Raw genomic sequence first — 15,738 nt, 5'->3', positions numbered from 1 at the left:
TACAGCTTTGGAGGCTGACAGACACAGAGCTACTCTCCACAAAACTCAGAAAACCAATCAATTCCTTGTGTAGCTATGAAGATTAATAACACGAAAGTTATGGGGCCTGAAAAAGCTCAGGAAAGGAGCAGAAGGCATCTCCTGAGGGCTGTGTGTAAATTTAAACTTCATGGCCAAGTGAAGTGTCTCCGAGACCCCAGCAGGGGCAGCCTCACTAAAAAAAAAAAAACTGGGATGGGATAATAAACACAAAGTAAGGGGATTTTTTTTTTTTTTTTTTAAGGGGATTAACTTGCCAAGGCAGCCAGGGAGGAGCTGAAGGAGCCTGGTTCCCAGTCTGAGCCTCACTGCCCAGCCCCCCACCATCCCCCAGAGGTCCCAGGAAGATGCCTCTTTGACCTCCGGCCAGGTCTTCCTCTCTTGACCCGCACTCGCCTCTTGTCCTTATAGAAAGCACCCTGATATGGCTGTCCATAGGCACCAGGAAAGGAAAGCCATGTAATTCCTCGGGGTCACAGCTTTCATTATAGGATATCACCATCTGAAAAATGACGCTAGCCCTTCCCTACACTAACTCCTGCCGTGTTATAAGGAAGACATGAGATCATGAGCTCATATGGCCTGCCAGTTCTAGGTAACACTTACTGTATCTGCTCAAGGGTCAGCCCCAAATCCTGAGGGCTCTTAATCCCTTTGTACCTGCTCAGTTCAAACCATGACACCCGTTCTCCATATAAAGAAAAGGAACAACAGCTGCAGACTAAAAGCCGGAAGTCCAGGGCTCTACTGAGTAGAGTCTAGTCCTAATTCTGCAACTGACTGACCATGTGACCTTGGACAAACCTCTTCACCTCTCTGAGCCTCAGTTTCCTCATCTGTAAAAGGGGTGAGAGGGGGAGGGTGAGAATAGGAGGAGAGGAGGAGAAAAACTAAGTCATTTCTAAATTTTAGAAACAACATAGATGAGTCTGAAAAACCTATTAAGCAAGAGAACCCACGTACACAAGATTTCTATACTGTATAATTCCATTTACAGGAAGTTCAAGAGCTCGAAAAGCTATGGGATAGAAGACAGAATAGTGGTGATCTGGGGTGGGGATGTACTGAGGGAGAAGGGGCATGAAGAAACTTTCTAAAGGGATGGAAATGTTCTATATCTAATCTGGGTGTTTGTTACATTGTGTGCAACATATTAAAACTCACTGACTCGTGCAATTCAGATTTATGTACTTTAGCATATATAAATTATAAAAAAAAAGTTTTTAACAAAAAATATCATGCCTAGTAGAGGGGGAAGATGATTGACCACGTTTCTGCCAATGAGCCAGGAGGTTGCCCCTCACCTCCACCCTCACACCCAGGCCCTGACAAGGAGCCAGAGGACCTACGCTAACCCATATGAGGCTCAGTGATGGCGGCTGGGGCTCTCAAGGCTGCGTCCAGAGCACTGAGGGCACACCAATGTCCCTCTACACTCCACCCGCTGGGCCAGAACCAGAGCAACCCTCCCTGCCACCCAAGAGTACACAAGCACTTAGACCATCCAAACACACAGAGGACAGGGGCAGACACATCAAAATGGGCCCTTACACCTCTGCAGAGACTGGTGGGGTGGGGCTGACCGCCACCTGCTCCTCGGGCTCCTCAGCCTCTTCCTCCCCAGGACCCAGCTCCTCGGCCTGGGAGCGCTGCTCCATGCCCCTCTCGTGGGTGGCAGGTAGGCTTGGGACCTGCTCTCTTGATAGCAATAAGGAAGCAACTGTGTTAAAGCCATTGGAAAGAGGAGCAGCCCAAGGGTCACCCCATTCGGGATCAAATGAACTGTGATGGGGACAAGAGAGACAGCCCCAACAAAGTTTCCCCACCTCAGTCTCAAGCCTCACTCTCCCCTCCCTGCCTCTTCCCCAGCTGTTAACACTGAAGACCAGAGACTCACATCCCACCTGGGAAGCAGAATGGTTATGGCACCCAAGGAGAAGCTCTATACACAGCTGCTACCCAACAGATGCTGCTGACTGGACATCACTGCCGCTCACCTCACCCCAGGGACTCATTCCAACCAGAGGGATCCTAAGACCAGCATCGTTCTCTTGCCAGGGGAATGACTAGCAAATGCATACTAGGCTCTGGACCAGGCTGGACACAAAGGTTCTCTCAGCTAGCCTCAGGTAAGGGGCTCTGTATCCCTATACCCCTGGGGCCTAGTATACAACAGGGTTCCATATGGGTTAATGAATGACTGGACAACGACACCCTGGGAGAAGCAGTGCTGGCAGGAAGGTCATTGGGAGAAAGGGCTCCCCAGGAACAGGGCATCCAGGGCAGCAGCTGAGTCTCTGCTCCAGCCCCTGGCAGGAACACAGTTGGGACAGAAGAGACATTTCCTCATCCAAGAGTTTCTAAGCTCCCCTAATCAGATTGTGCACCCCAATTTTTGTTCTAGACTAAGGGCTAGGAAGAAGCAGATCTCCTCATTCCCAGCTGCTGTGGGACACTAACCGGAAACCTCTGTTGCTGCTGCTTAGGGTGCGAGCTCACTCCTGCTCTCTGCCCTCCTTCTCCAAGCCCACTCCATCCCTCCCCTCACCCAGCACCAACACATATACCAACTACCCCAGGGAGAGGCCACCACCACCCTGGGAGGCTTCACCTCATTCTTACCTCTGGAGGGAAACCAGCAAGGCGGGGCTGGCTCCAGAGTGCTCCCCAGGCTCCCCTGCCTCCTCCTGCTCAGGCTGCCCCTCAGGGGCCCGTGGAGGCCCTCCTCCAGTGGTCTGGCTGGGAAAGGGACTCTGGAGCTGTTTCCTGTGCAGAAGTGAAGGAGATGACCTGGTGAGGGCAGCCAGAGCGGCAGAGTCAGGGCCCACCATTTGGACAGCAGGAAGAGAAACTTGCAGGGCAGGATGTGTAGTAAGGCAAGTCACCCTTCCAGGCTAGACCTCACCCTGCCCACAGCCAGGGTGAGCTCTCCTTTTGCCTGGGTGAGAGTCAGGCCTCCCAGGCCCTGCACTGCATTTGCCCACCTAGGAGCGACAGCTGGACACACTCACAGGTGTATCCATTCCCAGAGTTATCCTATCACTGGGGTCAGGGGAGGGACGAAAGAACTGAGGGGGAAACGGGGAGAAGCCAGACTCAAGTAGTCAGACTACAGAAAACGCATGAAGCTAAGGAAGTAAGAATACTAACAGCTTTTCAAGGTCCAAAGAGTGGAATGACCACCATGCTTCCACTTCCAGGGTGGCAGCCCTTTTTTTATCATGGACAACAGGCCTGTTGGACACACACACACACACATACTGTTAGCTGCAGCCATTTCTGATATGGCAGGACCCCGGCTCAGAGCTCTGAGCTGCAGGACTGACCCTCTTGCATGGCTCCCCCAGATCAGCAGGCTGCTTGGGCCCTGATCCATGCCCAGGCATACACGTGGCTTACTCAGTCCAATCCAGTGCCAAGCCCACGAAGTCCCTACCACATGCACGCAGCAGCACTTCACATTCCTGTGCTGGTGCAGAATCAGAAATATGGGGTGCTCATGCATGCACACTCGTGTACATGCAAACAAAGACACACACATGCATACATACACACAGACCCTGCCCAAAGGCGCATGCTGCCTCTCAGGCCCTGGGGGTAGCCACCCATGTACTATACCTCTCGGAGCCTTTGGAATGCACGCTCTGCAGCTCATCTCGGCTAAACTGGCTGCCAACCTTGACCTCTCTTCCCAATCCCTGGGCCTGTAGGCGAGAAGCAGTGGAAAGCGTATACTGGAGGAGTTTGCATTTGGGTCCCTCGACCGTCCTATTGACTCCCATGTATACTAGAGCACACTGAGAGGTGGCTGTCGAGTGGGTGGGGGCCACATCGGACACGAAACAAAAGGCCTGTCCACTGCACAGTGAAGCTCCCCGGGGCTCTGGCTAAGTCCCCAGCCCCACAGCTGCTCAAGGCCTGCCTTGCTGGCCTGAGGATGAGTCAGACAACCACAGCTACAGCATGTGGAGCTGTAAGCCAGGGGCTGAGTGAGAACACACAAGAAGGAAAATCCTGCCTGCTGCTGTCTGGAAGCCTTCGCTGTCGGCTGCAAACAGAAAGCAGAGACATCTGTGCATATCTCAAACCCATGGAAGCCCCAGACTTCCCAGTGCCAAGGAAATTAAGTAGGAAGAATTGGGGGCAAAAGAATCCTGGAGAGACAGAGTCTTGGTGGAACAAGAGAAAGCTACTGCCAGATTAAAAACGGACCATCCAGGCACTCAGAGGAAGGAAGACGAAGGGCTCCTTAGCTCCATCCCAAGCACCCAGGTCCCATCGGTAGACAATAAGGCACCTTCCCAGGCAGAGATATAAAAAGATACATAAAGCCTGGGAGTCTGGGCAAATTTAGCAAGCTGGTGGAAGAAAGAGGAGTATTCCTGATAATCTCAAATATTTTCTATACGGTGGGGTCGCAGTGTAGCTGGCCTGGACTCAGCCCTTAGGTCTGGCACTTCCTGCTTGGGGAGTCTGTCCCCTCCACTGTAAAATGGGGTAATAAACCACAGCGCACAGGGCTCCTTGTGAGGATTAAATGACATCTTGCACACAAAACACAACTTCCCACCGAAGAAGGCATGTCACCAATGTGAGCTCCTCTTTCCACACTCTTCTCCCTACCCCCAGCCAAAGGGGGAAAAAAAGGCTTTGCCAGTCCCCATTCCAGGCCCTGCACTCCTTCTGTCACACTGACAGAGTCTCATCTGTTCTGGGACACCACAGTTAGCAGGAGAGGTAGCGTAAGAGACAGTTCACTCCGTCTTCCCCACCAGGGTCCCTGGCTAGGCAGGCACACCGCTGTGTCCCAAGCCCCAGCCCACAGCACTCCCACCTCTCAACTGGAGCCTGACCCCAACAGCTGTGGCTGACTCTACCATCTGGACGGGTAATGGAGGGCGGGCAGGACCTGAACTAAAGCCTGCTCCCCCTAGATTCCATTAAAAATAGACACGTTACCCGAACCTCCTGGTGCCTGCAGCAGAAGGGCTCCCTGCCAGCACTGCCACTCCTGATGGCATCAGCCTGAGCGGAGCCCACAGACGGTGGCAGGGCCCGCCGTCCTCACGCCCACCCACCTCATTACACTTCCCGTGTTCAACTCATGACTTTCTTTCCCCTAGAAATCACACCAAGCTCACTGAATACACCTCTCTCACTTTTCAAGGAAAAAAAATCACACAGGCCAGCTCCATTTTACAAACTAAAATATAAGGATGGGTAGTAAAGTAGGGCGACTGTAATAAAAATTGGGGGACTGATGCCTGAGGCAGGGAAGGGCTGTAAACCACGTATCATGAGGAGAAAGGCAGGCAGAAAACAGGCCTGGCTGCAGACAAAGGCCTTCTGTCTGCTCTCTGCTGGTTTCCTTTTCCATACTTTTTCGAGAAACTAACAAAACTACCATCATAGAAAAGGGGAAACCTTGGGAAAATACCAGACAGGCGGTCCTTTTTGTCGTTTTACTGTATCCCTGGACCTTTTTACCCCCAAAAGGGACCAAAGGAACCAGAGGAGGAAATCAGTCAGAAAGGGAATACAGCAACAAGCATATTCTAAGCCTCTGGCCTAAGACTGTTCGAGATACCAGTTCCCCATCCTTAACTCCGCTCCAGGCCTTTGTTTCTGTTTAAAGTCCAGTCCCCGGTTAAATCAGTCACGGTGTATCTACATAGCAGGATGCCGTGCACCCATTAAAGAGAATAAGGTAAAGCACATCACCAAGCAGTTTTTGTAGCATCATCCCAATTTCTGTGGGGAAAAAAATAGAAAATAGGTTATGCTTATATGTACAGAGAAAATTTTCTGGAAAGGTACACAAGAAATGTGAATGGAAATGATTACTAGTTCTCACCTCTGGAAGTGACTGAGGCTGCAGGAAGTGGAGGACTTTGGCCTTCTGTATTGAAATCATTGCATCATTACTTTTCTAATATATTAGAAAAGGCATTATGGGTATAATTTATTATGATCATTATCTTGACTGTGGTGATAGTTTCAAGGGTCTACACCTATGTCAAAACTTATCAAATGGTACAATTTTAATATGACAAGTTTAACTGTATGTCATTTATACTATTTTTTAAAACTAGTTTAGCTCAGCTCTAAGCCTTTGCACAGGCCCTGGACTTGGGAGAGACCCAGAAGACATAGCAAAATGGACAAGGGTCTGCTTAGGGGGTGCTGAGCTGATGTAACGCTGGTGGAATGATTTGGAAAAGGACAGTGAATACGGTTACCCAACTTGAAGAACGTGATCAATGTCGCTAAATTGCACGTGTAGAAATTGTTCAGATGGCATATGTTTTGTTATGTACATTTTCACCAAAATAAAATTTAAAAAAAAAGAGAATGAGCCTTATGGGAAGGACAAAGGGGACTGTGTGTCCCACAAAGGGACAGCTGCTCATGCCTCCAGCTCCACCTCCCTGCTCGACGCCTCCGTGCCCTGAGGACAGGAGAGAGGTAGAGGCTGCGCCTCCCAACAAGCTCTATTTGGTCAAGCTGAGCATCCAGCACTGCCCATCCCCTGACTGCTGGTCATGAGGTAAAGCTTAGGGCTTTCTCTGGCAGGATTGGCTGCCTCAGGGGGTGCCTAGTGAGAACCAAATCCAAGCCAGGCCCTGCTACTACTTTACACCAAGTGGCATGACCCAAAAAGAAGCTGGCTGGCCTCATTAAGTCTTAGGCAGGACCTAGAAATCTGTCTTTTGTAAAGCTCCCAAGTAATTCTGATATTGGCCAGGTTTCTGGAGCCAGAGCAATGGAAAAGAAATGAACCCCCTGCCAACTCCATAGCCTTCCCACTTGCTCAGTGTCAAAGGAGACTCATAAGTCACCTGCTCCAAACCATTCCTGATTAATCCTACTACCTTGATTGTGATTTGACATCCCTCTGGCACTGCCAACAGAAGTGACCAAGGTCCAACAGGAGGCTGGTGGCTAGGCAGTGGCCCAGAGATGAGAGGGACATGTAGTACTCAAGTAAATGCCATCAGCCTGAAAATTCTACCCTGTCTCCAGCCCTCATTTCACAAAGGACATCCAGTCTTGGATCACATTAAACATCTTGTTTGTTGTACCCAACAAATTTCCATTTCACCCAAACCAAACATTCTCTTAAACTTACAGAGAGAACATGCCTGAATCTCTCCTCTTAACAAACCCGCAGAGGAGGAAAAAATGATCTTCATTGCTTTAAGCTCCTTAAGATAGGATCTGTGTTTGAGTCATCGTTACACCCTACGCTGGGTCAGATGACATCCATGCCTACACAGAGCTTACATCTGGAAGCAGAGACAAACAACCATAAAACAGAACAAGGAGTACGAAGGCGAGCAAAGGGAGGGAATGCTTTATCCTGCTTAGAGGAGGTGATGTCTGTGGTGGACCTCCAAGTCTGAGAAAGAACTGGCCCGGGACAAAAGGGGAAGAAACACAGCTCAGAGCAGTAAGGAAGTGGAAGGCGTGCTCCAGGAACGCTGGGTGGTTACACACGGCTGGCACATGGTAGATGCATTAAGGATGAGACTGCATTGTGAACAGCCTTGTAATTCCAGCCCTACAATCTACATGGCACATGAACTGGCAGTCAGCTCTCAGTTGCTGAATTAATGGATAAACGAGTAAATAAACAGGAGGAAATGCTTTAATTCATAGCAGTAACTGAACAAGAATGGTCAGAAACCCCATCAAAGACACAGAACTCCCAGAAATGCACCTGGCGATAGGTAGGGCTCAGCTCTGGGTTATCCCAAAAGGTGGCTGCCAGGAAGAGTGACACCCCAGCCCAGCCCACCCACCCAGAGAGACTCACCTCCCAGTGGGCTCCCTTCAGGACCGGGGAAAGCATATCAACATCCAACAGGTGCTCTGTAATCCGGCTGCGAAAACCAAAGTCCTGGAGACAGTGGAGATGGGAGTTCCACCAGGGCTTCTCCTTCACCCCTACTCTAACCTCCCAGAAAGACACCTGCTATGTGCCAGGCACTGAGCTAGACATTTTGATATGCTGGTGCCACAATTGTTAAGTGGTTGGCTGCTAACTGAAAGGTCAGCAGTTCGAACCCAGCAGCTGCTCCACAGGAGAAAGATGTGGCAGCCTGCTTCTATAAAGATTTACAGCCTTGTAAACCCTATGAGGGTTTCCAGTTCTGCCCAGTCCTATAGAGTTGCTATGAGTTGGAATCCACTCGCTGGCAACAGGTTTGGTTTGGGTATAATAAATGTAATCTTCCAAATAACCTGTGACTAGATGGACAGACATTTGATAAAGCAAGTATGGTAAAATGTGAATTGTAGACTCTAAGTAGTGAGTATATGGGTGTTCGCCATAAAATTCTTTTAACTTTTCTGTATGTTTGAAACTTTTCATAATAAAATGATGAGGTAAAAAATAACACTGTACGTCAGCCAAAAATTGAACAGGCCCATGGAACAAAACAAAACTGAAGAGGCGTACCAGCCCTGGGGCGGGGACTGGAAGGCAGAAGGGAACAGGAAAGCTGATAATGGGAAACTCAGGGTTGAGAAGGCAGAGTGTTGGTATGTCGTGGGCTTGTTAGCCAACGTCATAGAACAATGTGTGAACTAACTGTTTGATGAAAACCTAGTTTGTTCTGTAAACCTTCATCTGACGTACAATAAAAAAAAAAAAACACTGTAAGACTGATACTTTCAGCATCATCTAACAGAAGAGGAAGCGGGTTTGAGAGCACAAGTGATTTGCCCAAGGTCACCCAGCAGATAAGCAGGAGGGTTCGGGGTCAGATACGCCACTGGGCTGATTCCCAAGACCAAGCTCTTTCTAAGACACCAGGCTGCAAGGCATGTCACTCTCCAGCTGTCTCTCTCCATCCAGTGTCCAACCAGGGCACCAAGAGGGAGGCCAAGGACCCCAGGAAACCTGTGGGCAGCCCAGAAATGAGGCTTGGTGGGCTTATCCCCAGCGCCTTCCTTCCCCTCCCCATGCATGTGCCCCTCTAGTCAATGGGGATTCATTTGTGGCTGCTCCTTCACAGGCAGCAGGGGCCCACGCCAGTGCCAGCTCCTTCCTGCCCTTTGACTGCCGTAGGACTACGATCCCACCCCCTCGGAGCCCAAGATCCTTGCTGGGCTAAGTGAAGGATTGCTGCCTGACAGTGTGTTAACAGGGACAGTTCTGTCATCAGCCCTGATTAATGGCGGGCTGCCCAGCCAAGGTCTGGTCCTGCTGTCCATGGCTTCCTCCATCCCCTCCCAAAGAGAAGAAAAATGCTGATGGGTACATCTCTCCACATGGGTGACTTCCTTAGAAGGGCCGGACCCCTTGCTTCAGAGCATTCTCCGACAAGCCTATTCTTCATGGATGGTTTTTGCCAACGATAATGACTTTTTGCCTTCCTTTCCTAGTGTGTGGGTTTTTCCTCTTTTTGGGTGACATTTTCCCTTCACTTTGAGTTCTTTTCCACATAATGCAGCTGCCATCTGCCTCCTAAGCCCATGGCTCAGTGAGGGGCTGGAGCACACAGCCTTCTGATTCCACCGCACCCTCTCATACCATTACTGTTCATCCCTGACCCTCTCCCACTAATCCCCTGCCTTTGATGTGTTGCCTCCAAACAGATGGAGGAGAGTTTCTAGAAGTAATGCTCTGCCAAAAACACCCCAAACTACTCCCCTTAGATACAAACCTGGCAAATGAAACCAGGATACAGCAGGCTGGGTGGAAGGTCTGGGACAAAGAAACCATGGATGCTCGCATTCCAGGACAAAGAAAAGACTTGACTTCAGAAATAAAACCACAACATCCCTCCCGGCCAGAGCCTGGGGACTGGTCCTCACAATAGCTCAGTGGTCACACACACCAGTCTCTACCCTCCTGTAAAAATCTGTTGCCACTGAGTCAATTCCGACTACAGCGACCCTATGGAACTGAGTAGAGCTGCCCCAAAAGGTTTCCAAAGAGCAGCAGGTAGATTCGAACGGCCGACCTTTCGGTTAGCAGCCTGAGCTCTTAACCACTGCACCACCAGGGCTCCATCTACCCTGCTAGGCCCACGTAATGTTCAGCTAAAGCCCAGAAGCAACTCACATGGCCTCACAGGCAAATTCACACAATAATAATAGTAATAAGAGCTAACATTTATCTAAGGCTTATATGCTAATGTTTCACGTTCTTTCCCTCACTTTCTTCTCACAACAAACCTATCAAGTAGGTAGTATGATCCTTATTTAATGACTGAGAAACTGGAGTTAGACATAACCCAAGTTTGAATCCTGCTCTTCAAAATTCTCTCCTGTTTTTCACCACCACTCTGCTACCTCATCTCAAACTCACCAGGTCCAGGAAGGACTTGGGGTTGGAAGCAGCAGAGTCTGAGAGCTGCAGCTCCTTCACGTGTTCACTGATCTCCAACTCCTGGAAAGTAGACACACAGAGATATCACCCAGCTATACAGAGCACAGCAGAGAGAGACGGGATCATTGAAGCAGAGGAAGACATTGTCCAGGGAATTTCATTCAGGCTATGGCACCAACAAAGGGCTCAGCCCAAACAGAAATCCACCCCTTCTTAAAAACCTGAGGGAGGCCTGTGGGCCCTCCCATTCTCTCTGGACACATGCACCAGCCCCCATGCCCCTGGACTGGGCAGCCCCACTCTGAGTCAGTTCAACAAGAATGTACACATAGAAAGAGAGCTGAGTGTAGTAGAAGGGTTAGAAAGTTGGGAGTTTGAAGCTTGATCCTGTCCTCAAAAAAATAAAAAAAGGAATGAGGGTATCTTTTCTAGAAAGTAAATAAAAACTCTTTAAATAAGTTACCTCATCATCTACCTTGGAAAATCCAACATGCCAAAGGATCTGACATACTTCTGTCCATTTACGTCATTAGTCTGATCTTGCCAAAGCAACTACTCCCGTGTCTTGGGTTGGTTCCGGAAGAGCCACAGAAATCAATGAGTCTTATTGTAGCCCAACCTACCTGGGGTGGGGCGGGGGGAACACGACACTTCCAACTGTGCTAACCTCTCTCAGAAAGTTCTCTCTCTATAGGAACTCATACTGCTACAACCATGACTGACCCCATACTGATGTCAAGGAGTTGAAGAGGGACACAGGAAAGGAGAAGAGGAAGAAAGTAGGAGAAAAGAAGAACATTAATATCCCAGGGGGATGCCAGTCGAAGAGCAAATTACTGCTTTGAATTTCTAGTGCCAGCAGCTTTGGCGCTTCATTCAGGGTTTTACTGTCCTGCTGGATCTGGGCACATTCGTCACAATTAAGGGTTCTGGCTGATGCTGTCAGCCCATTGCAGGGCCTGCAGATGAAGCCCCTGACTCAGTAATAAAGACACGGGGCTAGGAATCTGCACAAGGCCTAAGACAGAAGCACAGGGTTGCAGCCAGCAACTGCCCATGGAACAAAGTGACTTACTTCACTGGCATCTGATCCGCTCTCTTTTGGGGCAGAAGCCTCCCTTTTTGACTCCTCTGCTGCCTCTTCCTTCCTGAAGTTCTCCTTTCCTGCATCCACCGGGTCCGTTGGTGCCTCCTTTTCAGAGGGTTTGCCACGCTGATCACCCCCTGGGTCCACCCTGGGGGTCACCTGACTCCTGGAGACCCCAGGATCACTCTTCTCATTCTGTTCTTTTCCTGAGAGCCAAGCGCCCACCCCTCTTCCCTGTTGCCCTTGGCCATCGGCACTGCTCAGGCTGCTGTCTGTTTCTTGGCTGAAGAGCTTGCCGGGAGTAGGGGGACCGACAGCATCGGAATCCAGAGAAGCATCCTTCTTCTCCTCTGGCTGGCTTATTCTGGGAGACTCCTAGGGAGCACAGACCATGTCAGAAGGAAGACAACAGGAATTTATAAAAAGAGTTTAGGTACTTGCTATAAGACAGAGACAGCTATTCCTTTACCTAGTTCTGTGACCAATCGTTACCAAACACCCAAACAGCTTTTTAAAACACAGATTCCTGGCTCCACCCCAGCTCTACTGAATCAGAATTTTGATGGTGATTCTGATACACCCAACCTGCCCCCAGTCCACAGAGGGCCTGGAAACCCGTACATTGGACTATCCGCCCCCTTCACCACCCATCAGCCTCAGGTAATAAATCTGTCTCCAGCGGTGTAGCTTCATTATAGCCCCATTAGCCAAAGTATACAGTTGCAGACTCATAAGGCAATATTTATTCAAGATGATCACGGATAATCACATGTACCAAAGTCTACAGTTTCTGTATTTCATTTTTTAAAGGCAGCAGGGAAAAAAATATCAGAAAGGTGCCTTCTTCAATGACGCTCTCCCTAAGCCTCCCCTGTGCCAGGTGATCATGAGCAACCCTGGAAACAGGGTCCCCTACTCAATCCCTGTCAGTCGGCTCTGGCCCCCTGAGACGCAAATGCCACGATGGGGTCAGAAGTGCAAGAGGCTTATTGGGGAAAATGCTTGGGAAGGGTGAAGAAGGCTGGGTGTACAGAAGGCGGGGACAGTCTTCAGAACGTGATGCTGGTCTGACACCTGTGACAGGAGAGAGGGAAGGAAGAACCTTGGGCCACAGCACAGTTTTGAGAAACTCTTGGCCAGGCAGGCATAAAGTCCCACATGAGAGGTGTCCCATGTCAGAGAGAAATGGCCCTGCTCTGTCACTGTGAAGGAGCATGGCCTTGGCATGAACACCAAGGCAGCTCTGAAGGTGCAGCAGCTGGAGGCTGTCGATCTACTGAGTTCCCCTCAGCAGGGCCTCATGGAAAAAGATCTGAGCAGCATACCTTGAAAGCTGCCACAACCCATCTCTCACACAAACTTCACTTCAGAGATTACGAAAAATCTAAGGCTGCTTCTGCTTAAATTCTTCTGAGTCTACCAAAATAGGGAAAGAAAACCATCACTTGGAAATGTGGCCAGAGATCTCTCCAGGGCTCTGGCTGAGAAGCCTTCCTCCCAAAAAACATCTATGCCAACACTTGGGCTACCAGTCTGAATAACTTCTGGTAAGGGATTTTTAAGACTTCCTGATTTTCTATCCTGAAGGTTCAAACAAGGAGCATTACCACTGGAGAGTCCAAGGGTCCACGGAGAAGCCCTAAACCTGGCACTTACTGATGTTGTCTGTTGAAGTACCTGTTGAGCCCAAAGACAGGACCATCCACCTGCAGATCTGGCAGCATATTGACAAGCTAACCCAAGCTTTCCAAGGATGGATGAAAACCACAGGAAAGCAGAGCAGTTCAAAGCTTAGCTAAGAGCCAGGCTTCCTCAGTTCAAATCTTGGCTCCACACTTAAAGCTGTGTGACTTTTGGAAAATTATTTCTCTGTATCTCAGTTTCTTTATCTAAAATTCAGGAAACAGTAGTACCTACTTCAGAGGGTTGATGGGAAAAATAACTGAGTTAATACTCACTGAATGAGTTAACTTTTTTAAAACTCATTTAATGAGTTAAAGAGGTCCCTAGGTGGCGCAGTTTGCGCTCAACTACAAACCTCAATTTGGTGGTTTGAACCCACCCAGTAACACTGTAGGAAAGGGCCTGGCAATATACTTCCATAAAGATTGTTGTTAGTTGCCACTGAGTTGGTTCTGAATTATGGCAACCCATGTGTGCAGAGTAGAACTGCTCCATACTTTTCAAGGTGGTGATCCTTTGGAGCAAATCACCAGGCCCATCTTCTGAGGCACCTCTGGGTGGGTCTGAACCACCAACCTTTCAGCTAGTAGTCAAGTGCTTAATCATTTGCATCACCCAGCCACCTCAGCCAAGAAAACCCCATGGAGCAGCTCTACTCTGTATCACACGGGGTAGCCATGAGTTGGAATCGACGCAATGGTAACAGGGTTTAAAAGAGCTAAAGAACTTAGAACTGTGCCTGGCATATGCAAGTGTTCCATAAAAGTTAACTGCTTCCACAAAGATTACAGCCAAAAAAGCCCTATGGGGAAGTTCTACTGTCACATGGGGTCACTATGAGTGGAAAATGACCTGACTGCACTTAACAACGACAATATTATATGCGGAGACCCACGTGTTCATTCACTGAGCACCTTCTACGTGAAAAACACTGCCTTGGGGTACCCAAATAAGAACAAGACATAGATCCTGTCTTTAAGGAAGTCCGCTGAGTGTGGAAAAAAGTGAAATGTCCCACATAGCCGTGGTTACGAGTCTTTACTGCCCAAAGGAAGGAGGCACCGGACACAGTGGCGATGCTGTCAGCCCTAGCCTGTCCCAAAAAGAAAAGCGGAGGGTGAAGTAGAGAAGGGCTGGGCCCCCCTCCTGCCCTTGGCAGTACAAAGGCAGGATCCGTCTGGTGCCACCCGTCCTGCCAACACCTCTGACCTCTAGCATGGACTACATCTGCCATGATCACTGGGGTGAGAGAAGTGGCGAGGTGATCTCCTCCCATCAAGGCAAGAAGCTTCGGGGCGAAGTGGGAGGATACCTTCTCCTCTCCGTGTCCCCAACAGTAGCCAGCACCCGGCAAGAGCTCAATAGGTGGTCTATGGGGCTCCAGGGACTCTTGCAAAGAGGTGGGAGAGGGGTATCTGGACAGCCACATCCCCTCACTCAGCACGTGGGGCCAATCCACCTGGCCAGGCTCGTCCGAAGAGTAAACAAAGGCTCTCCTGCCTGAAGTAGGAGTGAAGCCTGGCTCCAAAAGGGCTGCCTGGAAACAGAACTTTTTTAGGGGCCAGAGAAGGCATCAGGCCATGAACAGGGTCCCATGGCCTTCAGGATAAAGTTCACATCTCCTACTCGCTTGGCTCACACAGCCCTTCTGGACCCAGCCCCTGTCTGCTCCTCAGTGTTCATCTCCAGCCACACCCTGCACATGCTCTGCTGCTGCCCTGGGGACAGCCATCATGTGGTGTTGCTACTCTGCCACACAGGTGCTTCCAAACCCCATTCCCCACCCTGACAAACTCCCCCTGGTCCTCAGCATCACTCCTTCCAGGAAGCATTCCTTGACCCCTAGGGCAGCTGGCCTTCCCCATCCTCTAACATGACAGCTGCTGTACTACAACTGCTGACCTCCTTTCTGTTTCCCTCACCAGACTAGCTCCTTATTATCCCCAGTGCCTAGTTCCTAGCACATAGTAGGAGCTCAATAAATGCTTGTTGACTGAATTTTTTAAAAGTCAATTAAGGTACCACGCAGTTGTGAGGAATTGAGACTCTCCTTCCTACTATGCAAAATGAAGATGTAATATTTATTCCATAAGGTTTTATAGGGATTAAAATGTATCTGTGAAAGTGCTCGTTAAATTGTAAGTGGCTAGATAAATGTTATCTACAGGTAGTCCCTGACTTATGACGTATTTGAGTTACTACAAACCGCACTTAAAACTGTCTTTTTTTTACACCTCACCGTTACTGATACGTATCACGCACAATGTTGCAGCACGCAGTCTGCCGATGTTATCCCTCACGGATGTTCAATCTCATAACTTACAAAGATACTAATAATAAAAGGCAATAATAATGGAAACTAAAAAAAAAAAAATGAGGTATTCGATTTACGTCAGAACGGAGCCCCGGCCCCGTCGTTAAGTCGGAGACTACCTGTATTAATATTCAAAATGATAGAAAACAAGTAGCCTCTCAGGAATCAGAGGACACTAGATACAGGGAGAGGGCAACCTATTTTTCTACATGAGAGAAATGGCCAGACTACAAAAATCTTAGGCCCTGTCTATCTAATTTGCAAGCTTAACTTGTT

General features: G+C 49.2%; 1 protein-coding gene across 8 annotated transcripts in view; it reads right to left on the bottom strand.

The window, feature by feature from the left end:
- Nucleotides 1-15,738, bottom strand: part of CEP164 (centrosomal protein 164) — a 73,854-nt gene that overhangs the window by 21,753 nt on the left and 36,363 nt on the right. For 5 of the 8 annotated variants that reach the window (XM_049856606.1, XM_049856609.1, XM_049856608.1 and 2 more), the window contains 6 exons: nucleotides 11,454-11,840; nucleotides 10,358-10,438; nucleotides 7,856-7,939; nucleotides 3,658-3,743; nucleotides 2,662-2,805; nucleotides 1,591-1,737 (listed from right to left, as the gene is read on the bottom strand). In XM_049856606.1, coding sequence (XP_049712563.1) covers nucleotides 1,591-1,737; nucleotides 2,662-2,805; nucleotides 3,658-3,743; nucleotides 7,856-7,939; nucleotides 10,358-10,438; nucleotides 11,454-11,840 — 929 coding nt within the window. The remainder of the gene's footprint in view (nucleotides 1-1,590; nucleotides 1,738-2,661; nucleotides 2,806-3,657; nucleotides 3,744-7,855; nucleotides 7,940-10,357; nucleotides 10,439-11,453; nucleotides 11,841-15,738) is intronic. The other 3 variants (XM_049856604.1, XM_049856605.1, XM_049856603.1) reach the window with 2 other exon arrangements.

This window comes from Elephas maximus, chromosome 17, assembly GCF_024166365.1.
Source record: "Elephas maximus indicus isolate mEleMax1 chromosome 17, mEleMax1 primary haplotype, whole genome shotgun sequence".
Taxonomy (NCBI): Eukaryota; Metazoa; Chordata; class Mammalia; order Proboscidea; family Elephantidae; genus Elephas; species Elephas maximus.
Note: the sequence above shows the minus strand (reverse complement) of the source record. Positions and strands in the feature narration are given on the sequence as shown.